Source organism: Zonotrichia albicollis, chromosome 4, assembly GCF_047830755.1.
Source record: "Zonotrichia albicollis isolate bZonAlb1 chromosome 4, bZonAlb1.hap1, whole genome shotgun sequence".
In the NCBI taxonomy this organism is placed as follows: domain Eukaryota; kingdom Metazoa; phylum Chordata; class Aves; order Passeriformes; family Passerellidae; genus Zonotrichia; species Zonotrichia albicollis.
In genome coordinates this window covers 71955643-71968591 of record NC_133822.1, presented here as the reverse complement: position 1 = coordinate 71968591, position 12949 = coordinate 71955643, and the positions used below count along the sequence as shown (strand labels likewise).

The 12949-nt window shown below is 41.9% G+C and overlaps 1 protein-coding gene across 1 annotated transcript in view; it reads right to left on the bottom strand.

Annotated features, from left to right (window-relative positions):
• Window positions 1-12949, bottom strand: part of PIK3C2G (phosphatidylinositol-4-phosphate 3-kinase catalytic subunit type 2 gamma) — a 198752-nt gene that overhangs the window by 26219 nt on the left and 159584 nt on the right. Inside the window, exon 32 of the mRNA XM_026790362.2 lies at window positions 4759-4834. Within this exon, the coding sequence (XP_026646163.2) occupies window positions 4759-4834 (76 nt within the window). The remainder of the gene's footprint in view (window positions 1-4758; window positions 4835-12949) is intronic.

Below are 12949 nucleotides of genomic sequence, written 5' to 3'. Positions count from 1 at the left end.
GAGCACAAACCCCGTGGGCTGGAGAGAGAAAAACAAGCAGGGTGGGACTGCCTGGGCTAAAGCTGGAATGGGACAATGAACTGCAAGGTGCAAATGGAGCAGAACTGATCCCAGGGACAGAGCCCGTGCCCCTCGTGCATTTTGGGGCCATTTTGGTTCATCTTGGGTGCAGCCCTGGCTGGGCTCTGGTGCTGCCCAAGGTGGATCCATGGAGGAGATCCTTTGAATAAATCCCTGCTTTATTCTTTAGCTCTGCCCAGCCTCTGTCTCGAGCACCATGGGCACTCCTGTCTCACTCTTGCCCTCTCCTCACCACATGTGCCCCAGAGCTCTCACAACCAGGGTGTGCAAGCCAGAAATCCAATTCCTTCTGCTCAGCCTCTCCGGTGTTGCTCAGCAGAGGAGGAGGATCAGGGGATGTTATAATGGACAAGTCACGTCGGGTGTATTTTTCTGAAGAAACCAAATGTGCAACCTCTGGAGCAAACAGAGCCTAAAATAACTGCTCAGCAGACACAGTGACAGTGGGGCCATGTACTGCTGACAGCCAGAGAGGCAGTGTAATTGCCATTTATCTTGAGGAAGGGAGCTCAAATGAATTAGAAATAATACAGTGTGTACATGCAACTGCCATAATATAATTGTACCAACGCTACTGAGTTTATGATGCTTGGAGTGGAATTTCAGAATATGAATCCATCTCCAATTTCTCCCCTTTAGAGACTACAGAAATACATTTTTAATCACATCCTAACTAGAGAAGGGCCTGAAAGACTCCTGAAAAATTGAAATCTCAGGAAGAAATCACTAAGCTGGGACTTAGAACAGTGTGTAGCAGCTCTTCATTTGTTATTCTCCCTTATGAACCTTGACAAATCATTTGGCAAGACTGTGCCTTATTTCATTTCTTCTGTTATGAAAATAGGAACAGGGAGGGACAAGGGATAAAAACTCCAGACAATGCTGAGTCTTTTCCAGATTAAGAAGAAGCCCATAAAATTCAATTCCTTTTTTTGTTTTCCATTCAAAGCCACTTTACCATTTCTCCTAATCTGTGAGTCCTTTTGCCTTGAATTTGCAAGAGGAAATGTAGAATTCAGGTTACAGCCTCCTAAGTGCCTGACTTCACACAGGTAACCCCAAAAACAACAACTGGCTCAGGGCTGCAGTCCTCCAAGCCAGGCAGAGATGCTCATGGGTGGATATGACTAAACCAGGAAGGCAACTTGTGGCAAAAGCTTTACATCAAGAGTGAGCAGCTTCAGAAGACCAAAACACTGTGGGACATGAGCAAGGGAGCCTTTTTCTCCTCAGGGAATGTTCATGAGCATTGTGGCTCTGCATGAGGGGAATGCCACATTACAATGTCCCTGGATGTCCCTTTACAAGGACACAGAACCTGTTCCCCTGCTGCACCTCCAGGCCAGAGGCTCATACAAACAGGGAGCACTAATTAGACATGCCAGAACTGGGGCTGGGCTGTGCAGTGTTACAGCCCAGAGCAGAACCAAAACTGCCTGAATGATTAATATTTTCAGGAGATACAAACTCAAGAAAAAGAAACAAGTTTGATATTAAAATGTTTTTGGTAGATTTTTCTTTCTTCCTTCCTTTTTTTTATAAAAGTCTGATTGTGAAATCATTCCTGATATCTGTTCTCACTGCCTTGTAGCGAGCTTGGTATAATGAAATGCTGACACTGTTCAGGATAATTCATAATTCACCCCACTGGGAATACTGATCCAGTATTCATGTCAAGTAAATTTAACACTGATTTCTAATCTCTCTATTGCTGGGAGCAGAGTACAAATTCATAAATTTTAATTTTTATTTTTCCTTAGTAAGTGTAATTACCTACAACATTTATAAATTATAGCAGTGTAAGAGAAAGATGCTGGTTTGATCAAAATTCATAACCTGATCCTACTGGGCATTAATCTTATTTCATATTGATTCTAACCAAGAGAGAGATGATTTCTTTTGCTTGAGAGAGAAGCTACCAGACCCATGCAAAGCTACAGCCCATATTAAACGTGAGTTATTTTTCAAAAGAGACAAATATTAAGACCCCTATAACCCCAGAAAGCAATGAAATTTGTGGGGAAAAAAAATCTATGCTTTTATTCATGCTTTTATGCGTGGCAACCTGCAGGCTCAGTGAATTTAATTCCTCCCCAGCCTGACTATGGCATTACTGCAGGGTTTACCTAAAATCAAGAGGGTTTCTGGGCACCCTCATCCAGCAAGAACCTCTGGGGCCTCTTTGCTCCTCCCAGCAACTCCTTGTTTGCTACCTGGCACCTTGGCATGACCAGACACCTCCTCCTGCCTCAGCTGGACCTGTGTCTCCTCTGGATGCCACCAGTGTGCAGAATGCCATGGAACAAAGATTTCAGAGAGCTCTCTGGGGCATGGCAGCAGCCTGACTCCAAAGGTGAGGTGAAGAATAGAGGAAAATAAAAAATAGAAATATGTGTGTTTCAGTAGATTTCTCAGTGGGCAATCAGCACATGCATGACAGCTCTTCCACCACAAACACTGCAGTACCCAGAGCAACCCAGCCCATGATTCCCTGTTTTTACCAGGTCTAAACTCATTGTTTGGACCTCATGGGCATCGCTGGTTTATTAGTAAATGATAGTGATCAATTTTCTAGGCTAAAGAGAGCTCCTTTTGTTTGTAGTTTGGGTTTTGTTTGCTTACACTTGTTAAACAAAGGTTTTGTCCTAAGTCTAGGAGTGAAGTATCCAAACTTTAAAAGGCAGAGTTCTTGAACAGGAAAAAATCCAATTCCCCTGTAACCTCACTGCTGGAGACCAGAGACCCATTCCTCTTCCCCAGCCATGCTGGAACTTCCCCTCACCAGCACTAACTACAAAGTGAGGAACAGACTGGGTTACCTGACACACAGCTCTCATCAAACATCCACTAAACACATCTTGCCTCTGTTTCTTCATTCTCTGCCTTGATTTTGCTGTCACTGACAACAAAAATAGATGGCTCATCTGTGGTATTTTTGGGGTCCCCCGTGGCAGGAAGGAAACGATTAATCTGACTCTATGTTCTTAGAAGGCTAATTTATTATTTTATGTTACTATATTATATTAAAGAATGCTATACTAAAGAATACAGAAAGGATACGGACAGAAGGCTTAAAAGAATGATAAGGAAAACTCGTGACTCTCTCCAGAGCCTCGACACAGCCTGACCATGATTGGCCATTAAGTCAAAACAATTAACATGTTGGATAAACAATCTCCAACCACATTCCAAAGCAGCAAAACACAGGAGAAGCAAATGAGATAATATTGTTTTCCTTTTTCTCTAAGGCAGCTCAGCTTCCCAGGATAAGAAATCCTGGCAAAGGGATTTTTCCAGAAAATATGACAGTGGCAGCTCATCCTTCAGACTACACTGGCTCAGGACACTGCTGTAGGAATTATGATGTTGCAAGTTATTTCTCAATTTTATTACAGATTCAGTTCGTGATTTTGCATAAAACTTTCACACCCAGATTCTCTGTAAGAATTAGGCAGCTGAATATTAGTGACATATCAAAATTATTCTGGGGCTTTACCTGCCTTGTGCCTCAGCTCCCTCTTACATCTGTAACTTTGCTTAAAGACAGAGAGATGCAGCCCATGGACCCAGATTACATGTTCCTAGCACCTAGGACATCTTTGCATTATCTCCCTGATCCTTTGTAAAAGTTAGAGCAGCCATTAGTAATTTTCAATAGTCATAATGGGTTTAATATGATAATGGCATGCCCTAATCAAATAAACTCCACACAGGGGGAATCTTCCAAAGGCTGAGAAGCCAGAATGGGATTTATTTTGTTCTGATGGATTAAAAAAAACTGGTCCCAGCAAAAGAGATAATGAAACCTCTGTCTGCAGAGGGATTAAATTAACTTAATGGACATGCAAACTAAATATGCAGAGATACAATCCTTTCTGAAATGTGGAAAACTGATGATCTTGGAAACCATCCTATCACTGGGAGCACATAACAACCAGCTGAATTGTTGTGGTGCAGAGTGCAGCTGCAGACTCCTTTATGAGGTTTTATTTTGCCTAAAAACTGAGTACAGAAGATTATTATCAGTGCAGAACTAAGGCAGTGGAAGACAATAAACATTCAGAGTTTACTTTTTATGGTTTATGCTTTGGCTCTTAATGCTGTAATGTCAGAAATTAGATTAAATTAGGGGCTGGACAGAAGAGGGAAATGGGTTAAGTATTTAGACAGGCTAAGGGAACAGTGCAGCATCTCATTTAGCTAGGAGTGAATTACCACAGTCATTAATAATGTATGCCTAAGCATTAACATAATGTTCTGTTATTTACTTGCTCCACTCATTGTGAAAATTACTTTAGAAGTCACCCCTGATTTTCTTCGCTTGTGCAAGCACATATTGCGCTTTGTCATGACTCACATCCTTTCCTCCAAAATCTTTGAATGTTTTGTTTTGTAAAACAAGAAACTTGCCACAGTTTGTGTAAATGAACTTTTGCTTTGCATATAAGCATGTTTATTCAAAAAGAAATGAAGCAAGGCTGAAAGGAATTTGAGAAAGAAATCTACAGGTGACGTCAGTAACACATTTTCAAAGACCTTGAGAAATCAGGAATTATTTGTTGGTATCCTTATATCCTAAAAACCCCAAACCATCTAAAAACTTTAGACTCACCTTTGCATAAAGCTATCAAGGATTATAATTTCTAACAAAAGAAATAAGATTGGTAATCTACATACCTAAGGTCAGAGATGATGAGTGTTCTGCCAAGGTATTTTTGGACCAGTTGAGGAAGAAGCTGAGTACAAGCTCATTCTGAAAGAGAACACAAACACTGTAGGTAATATCACATGTTGCACTCTGTTCCTTTTATCATTCCCCTCCAAGAAGCTCACTGGTAATTTTTAATGCACATATTACAGTCAGCAATAAAAGGGAGCTTTTCCCTTTTGATCATGAGCTAGGAACCCAGGAGTGACTTCAGCTGTGGCACAGGGAGGATGATGATGGTGTCCTTTAGCACTCTCAGGGATGCTGCTTTGGTGCCTACCTGGTTCGTTTCTGTCAACACGCTTCAGAGCTGTGGGGCCACAGATTTGTGTACGTCCAAATCACAAACAGGACAGAACTGATGTGGAACGTGCCTTGAGCTGCTTTATTTTCCAGCATCAGCCTCATTACATGGTTATGACAATGGGAAGGTGCCAGCAGCTCACATCCCAGGCAGCAGACCAAGAACTTGATGTTATAACTCACTTTATAAGTTTTTTGACCAATCACACAAAGCAAAAGCACATTGACAGTAGTTCCATCCAACTACTATAAGCACAAGTACCTTTGGTTAAACAATGCTTGCTTATTTCAAATACAATACCTGCTTGTAAGCCTTAAAACACAATTCACAGAGCTCCATTATTAAGCTTAGAAATTCCTAATATCTTGCTAGATAAATTTTTCTGTAGCTTAGGGAGTTATACTAGACAAGTGTTAATACACAGACCATTGTTCTATTTGTCCTTACTTTTCTACTCCTTACATAATTTTTCTGCTGACCAATCTTATGGCTACTGCTTAGTTCCAACCACAGTTCTGCTGTCTCTGAGGCCTGCCTTTTGCAGCTTTTCCAAAACCCTCTGATTTTGGATTCCCACACTGTGAGGCCACAGATTTGTGCTCGTGCTCCATTTCCAGCAGCTCAAGATTTGTCTGAGCAGCTGTGACAGAGCAGCCCCTGTGTGAAACAAAGGCAGGAGAGCATCTCCACTCTGCGCTCTGTGTAACCAGCAGGGACCTTGCCCTTGGCACGGGGCTGACCCCACGTACCTGACCTCGTGTGGGCCTCCCTGAGGCTCAGACATTGTGCAAACCTCCCTCCCACAGCAGCTTAATGGACACTTGTGCTGAAAAGCTCCATACACTGTTAAATCCTACCAGAAACCCACAGGGAGTGAAAGGCATGATCGTATTTCACCCTCCTGTTGAAAAGAGTAATCCACCTTATGTACTGCTATAACTTTTATTTTTATGTACTGACCTGTGCTGCTCTAGTGAACATATATAACAGGTAGTTACCTTCAGCTGGAGAGAATTAAAACAATAAAGCAAATCCCCAGATTTCAGTATTTTGCAAGGTAATAAAAATGTGAATTCTTAAATGGACTCTTATGACTCTGAATCAAAGCTGGACAGTAATTGCATTTTATTGGCTTTTCATAAAGCCATATTTCAGAATGGCCATTCTTTAAGAGGGTTAGAATTGTTACATTCATGCTGATGTTACATGGACTGACACTGTAATGAATGGGTAGGACAAGAGACTTTTCAGATTCCAGCATTAAAATGTCACTATTGTTTTTTTCCAGTCAGTGGAAAATAATATGTCTCTTATCAGCAAGATGTACTTCAAGTAGTATTTGTGTTCCTTCAATTTGACAAGACGTAGCATAATTTGTGTAAGGAAAAAAGGAAAGGAACAGGGTAGTGAAAAAAGCAGCTAGTGAGGAGTTAACATGTGGTTACAGCAGACAGAGGAACAGATGCATATGTTCAGTGGAGAGATAAGATTTAGAAATCTGGGTTTATTTTCACAGTTGCCTTTCATTTTTCACTCTACTGTTTGGAGTTTTTCCTCCCACACTGATATATTCTTTAAAACAAAAATCAGGGAAAAGAAAAAATATACAAAAAGAAAGAAAACCCAACATAACTGTTTTCCTTGAATTGAAAGACAGATCCTTAAGTTATTAGCAGTGGACTGCCAATACACCTGTCTGTACTGAGCACGAGTAATTATTCTCCCATCTGATGAAGACAGCTGACAGGGGAATGCCCATACACCTGCCACAGCTTCCAGCAGCTTTAAACAGCAGAGTTATTCCCCAGGGGACCTTCACTTGCTCTTTCAGCACAAGTCCCAAGTGTAGGAAATCTCCAGGGTTGAGAGTATATTTTTGGCAGCCCAGCCTTTTTTTGACAGCCTGAAAATAAGCAGAGAAACTCAAGTGGCCCTATGACTTCAAAGATCTTGAGAGAAGTAGGCAGGAGGTAGAAATAAAGATACACAAACTGACTTGAAAGAGGAATAAAAAATTCCACTCTGAGCAGCATGGTGTTTTTTCTGCTTCCTCTCCACCTACTCTTTCTGCAATAAAGGGAAATGCAAGACAAACAATACAAAGAAAGAGGTTTGTAAATAGGAGGTGCAGAGATTGTTTCAGGCAATAATTCCAAAATCTCATTCTAATGGAGAGAAGGCTGAAAAAAAAAGACATTTGGTTTAAGTATAGGAGTTGGTGTTGTGAGGTCCCCAGGATGAGGTGAGATGAGAATTTGACGCCAAGTTCTCAGAAGGCTGATATATTATACTAAAAGAAACGATATAATAAAACTATACTAAAGGAGGCTAGACAAGAATGAATAAATAAAACCCGTGACTGACCAGAGTCCTGACGCAGCTGGACTGGGATTGGTCATTAAGTTAAAACAATTCACATGGAACCAGTGAAAGAATCGCCTATCACATTCCAAAGCAGCAAAATACAAGGGGAAGCAATCAGATAATTATTATTATTATTTACATTTTTCTCTGAGGCTTCTCAACTTCCCAGGAGAAGAAATCCTGGCAAAGGGATTTTTCAGAAAATATCACGGTGACACTGGGGTGGAAATGTGCAGAACTTACAACAGGCATGGGCAGGACAGGCATGGACCCAGCTGATGGCAAAGCTTTCCTGGCCTGGGGGCCCATCATGCTCAAAAGAAGCCTGAGGGGAAGCAGCAAGCCTGATGTTGGCAGAAGGAATGCAAGAACTGAATGGAGCAGCTCGTGTGGCAGCAGCAGATGCAGCAGGCTGTGCAGGGCAAAGTGCTTCAGAAGCACTGGGGGCGTCTCCTGCCTGTTTGTGCAGAGAAGCATTTTGCACAGTGATATTTAAAAGACAGCAATTTCCCCTTGACCCAAGCTAATCAGCCCTACTGCAGGACTCCAACACTTAGATTTCCACCAGAAAATGTCTAAGTGCCTTATTGAGCCCCCCCTTTTCCAGCAGACCTCCAAAAACCACATTGAACTTCCAGGTGATTCCTGAATCTGAGACCTCCAGCAGCTGCACCCCAGCTAATGTGACTGGAGCACAGAGTTAAGCCAAGCCTGCTGCTAAACAAAAACCAGACCTATCAGAGCTTTGAACACACGTATGAGCTGTTTGTAGGTGCAGGGTCCATTTCTAACCCAGCAGCTTCTGTTACCCAGAAGTGACAGTGGGTGACAATCTCAGAGACCCTGTGATGGTCTGTGCAGAAAGGAAGGCGCTGAGGATGACCAAAGCACTCCCTCACTCTCTTCCCCCGTGGAACTCTAAATCAGCAAATGGAAATTCCCTGAAATATTGCACACTTAGGAAGCCCACCTATCATTTGTCTAACCATTCTTATCTAATAAGACAATAATCTTCAACAGGTAATTCTGATTTTTTGCAGGTCACTCAGCACATTAGCCCAAACAGGAGCAGACTGGTCTGTGTGGTCAGTCTGAAACTCACAGACTTTTTTCAGCCATTTAACCCAAAAGGCACAAATTCCACCTTTACTTGCAATAGGATACAAGTGAAATAAAAATATTTCAGTGGCCTTGGGGGGCTGGCACACCCCTGCACTACTGCAGCATGGTAGAATTTGCCTGCTGCTCTCCATCAGAGACTAACCAGAAAATCACTGTGCACTTTGTGAAACACAGCCAGGCTTCAAGGCAGATTTAATTTCAATAGAAAGGAAAGCAGCCTCCCCTCTGCTTCCAGCTTTCTTTTCAGCTGTGCTGGAGTAGATTTGGGGTCAGAGAACACCCATGCTCCTGTTATACTGTCACAGGATGGGGAATCAGCAGGAAAGAAAGCAACCAGAAAAAGCTGACCTTGGTGCAGCTGTTATAACTTCAGGAAAGGACAGGGGAAGAGAGAGCACTTTGAACCCTCCCCATTTTGGCTCTGCTGGATGCCCTGCCACAGGAACAGAGAGTGCTGGAGTTCAAGGGACCCACACACCCTGGGAGCACTTTGTTCCCCCTCTTTATGTACCCCCACACAGGCATGTGGGAGCTTTTTCTTCATCTCTGCAAATCCCAAGGAGCACCAGTGAATAAAACAGAAATGAAATATGGCAAGCTCTTATCAAATTGATTACTTTTACAGTGTAAAACATCATTCACCCTAGAACAATGCTGTGGGCCTGGTTTTTACTGTGTGCTTGAAAATGAGTGAACATAATTTACAATCATTCCCATTTACATCCTCTTTGAAGTCCTTTTACAAAGCCTATAAGTCACTATAAAGCTGTTTATAGAACCTATCCACAGCTGGAACACCATCACTGTTTGCTTACCTGCCTGCACAAGGTTTACTTCACCTCCAAAGTCCCCTGTTAATTTGGATACTTAGAAAATCTTTATAGACTCAAACTCCAAAAGAATTTTTTTTTTTTTTACAGACTAACCTGCTGTGTACCTGCACTTACTGTTGTGTTTGACACTGGGGCCAAAACCAGACTCAATTAATGCAGCCTTACCTTGATTTTGTGTCCCCAGGCAGTGCACAACCCTCCTATGATACAGCCATAAAAGGAGGAGCCGCCAGGGCAGCCCTAATTTATGGGATGAGATTTGGGCTGCAGTCACCATCCAGCCCATCCCTCAGCTGGAATTGAGTGAAACAGAAAAACACAGCAATGGTCAGCAGCTGTCTTCTGTCACAGACTGGATTTATGCTTTGAGAACACATATTTTTGTCCTCTTCCACGTTATACCAACACTCAGTTCAGTATTTCTTGGTGCTTTACCTCTTATTGGTTATACCATTTGGTTGTTTTACCATTTAATGGAGCAAAACCTCAAAGATTCTGAAGATTGCTGAGAATTTTGGCCTGCAGATCTAAAAAACTCAGGTATTTCAGTGCATGCAGGTGATGAGTCAGTCAGCAGTGGTGCAGCTGGCCCAAAATAAAAAATTATTTTGCTGTGATCAGAAATACTGACACTGGTTTGGGACAAGTAGAATGAAATTTAAAAAATATAAAATAAAAAGGTGCAGAAACCTGGTTTTCATCCTGTCCTAATTGACTCAGTTTGACAATGAAGGTTCATCAATTTCTGCATGTTAGTGATTGATGCAATGAATACAGCTTGTTCATGAACACAGTCTGGTGAGGGAGTTATTTATAACACTGCTAACCTGAATCTAAAAAAGGACTCTAGGCAATTCTTCAATAAAAGTAACTAAGTGAGGCTTATGCTTAAAGTAAACCATAGACTTTAAAAAAAAACCCCTTGAACAGGGATGGACATGAGCATGTTCAAGCATTTAAACTGGTCCAAGAACAAATATTCCTTCAACTGATGTTCTGCACTTACTGGATCTGGCACTAAAATTCAGAGATAGAGGAAGAAAAAGTTTCTGTTCATTAAAGAAGGGTTTGAAGAAACATTTAATTCCATTTGAGCTCCAGTGCAAATAAGAAGGCAGCTGCTTTCCACCTCTCCTCCTTCATTCCAACCATTTAGCAGAAAAGGTCAGTGACATTCTGACTTACTCTCAATTATAATAAAATTTTCATAATCAGAACTTAGTGTGGACTAAAAAGCTTGCACTTAAGGCATGACTGAGGAAGGAATTTGGATGTAATCTGATTCTTTCTTAATTTCCAGGATTTATAATCACTTTATTGGTAGAACCAAGCATGTGTTTAGTCCTGTGTGGACTGGACTAAATTCTTCAGAGCAGAAAATGGAGCCTAGTCATTTAGGCTAATGTGTTTACAGAGATCACAAGTGTTACAAGGGTATTTTATAATGAAATAAAAGCTCTTCTCCCTATCTCAGACAATACTGCAGCCCACTCTACAGCTACAATAAATTACACCTACAATTCAGCATAAATGACTGTAGAAAGAAAATAAAAGGACTCCTGTTCTAGAGGCAACTGATCTTCCTAGATTTCTTCACAAATTTATGAGTTAATTATTTATTCCTATATAGTTTTACTATTTCATAGGAATGACAGTTTGATAATGCTTGAAAACTGACAACTCACTAAATGGTTTCAGCCAGGCTCCTTAACATTCTGAGAAAAAGGACAAATTTCCATGCATATGACAACTGCAAAGTTGTCATAGGCATGGAAAGGGACAAAATAATTGCATTTATTTTTACCAAGAAAGCCTCCTAGCTTGGAGGCTCAGGCTAAAGCCAAGGTAACACCATGATATTTTTAAAAGAGTCATACCAAAGTGAAAAGTAAAAGAAAAGGGAGTACAAAGGAAATTACCCACCAACTGCTCTCCTTGTTCTAAGTGGGTCAGAACACGTCAGTATTTTCTAAATTTCTCCCACCTCCCAGCAGGAGAAGCATATTGAGGCAAAAATAACGATTCAATGTTTATGGAGTATCAATAACTTGAAAGGTTATCATCCAGAATTGCAGGTTAGCTGCATGGGGGTGAGCAAGATGATTTCCCACATGCAGCAGCACTTTAGGATGGGAACAATCTGCTCATTCATTCCTCTGCTTCTTATCCCTTGCCCTCCAAGTCCAGCACAGCCCTCACAGGTACAAAATTGCTTTCTTCTCCTTGTGGTTCAGCCCTCCAGGCTTTACCAGCCTGGAAAATTCCTCACTCTCAACAGTTCCTAAAGGTTTCATTTCAGAAGCAGAATCAATACACGGTGATAGTCATAAATAGATAGATAAATAAATCTTATTCTTGATTAATATCATGCATTACTAAGCAGCTTTGTGTTTGTGATGCATGTTTTTCTCAGGAAATCTTGTGTTAATTAATGTCATCACTGGGTGAGGTGCTCAGGTGCTCAGCATAGCTTCCTAAAAAAGTTTTAAGTTCTGGATCTAACCAATTAAAACATTTAAGTGATGCAGCCAAGTTTTTCATACTGGCACACCTAAGATGATGACATTGACTTCCCAAAAAGCTTTTCCTTAAAACCAGCCTTATTTTGTGGCTCTCAACCACAGCAGTGCCTGTCCCTGAGCACATCTGCCCAGAGTTACCTCCAACCCCTCAGCCATGGTTGTGTTGTGTGGGAGGATGTCCCAGCTCCACAAAGGGAGCAGGAGGGACCCTGGGAAAGACACTGGGGTTTTCTGAGGGGGAGCCCAGGCAGCCTGCTCTGCCTGAGCACCACCCCATGGAGCAGGAGGCACAGCAGAGCTCCTGTGCACCGCTGGGAAATGTTTTTATGACTGTCCCAGGGCTTTCAGCAGCCTGATTTTCCAGCTGTGCTTGGCCCAAATTGAAAATCCCTGTACCTCCCAGCAGTCCAGAGCACAGCAGAAGACACTGAGCTCTTCATTTCTGGGTCACAGGCTCAAATCAGCTTTTCCTCAGCTGTGACTGAGGGCACTGATGTGAAATAAACCCATGGCCCTAACGTGGGGGTCAGAAAGGAACCACAGAATCCTCAGGCTCGGAAGGGATCTCTGGAGATCATCCAGGCCAACCCTCAGCCACAGCAAGGTCACCCAGGGCAGGTGACACAGCAATGTGTCCAGCTGGGCTGGGAATGTCTCCAGGGACAGAAACTCCATGACCTTCTGGACAGTTGCTCCAAGGCTCTGCCACCCTCAGTGTAAAAAGTCTTTCCTCACGCTGAGGTGAAACTTGTGTTTTTATTGCACAACAATCTACCCAAACCTGAGCATATTATTTGGTAGTGTCAGTCAAAGGAGCCAAGCACCCAAGTCAGCTGTTCTAACCAAATTACATGTAACTCAGTGAGTCAAAAAGGTTTTTATCCTCTTAGGAAAGCTCAATTTCAACTCAGGGCTCAGAATTTATATTCATATTAATAAGAATACTTCTGCTTGTTTTGCATATAGACAATTTCCTCCTTAATCTCCATTAAAAAGTCACAGCTGGGAAAGTTAT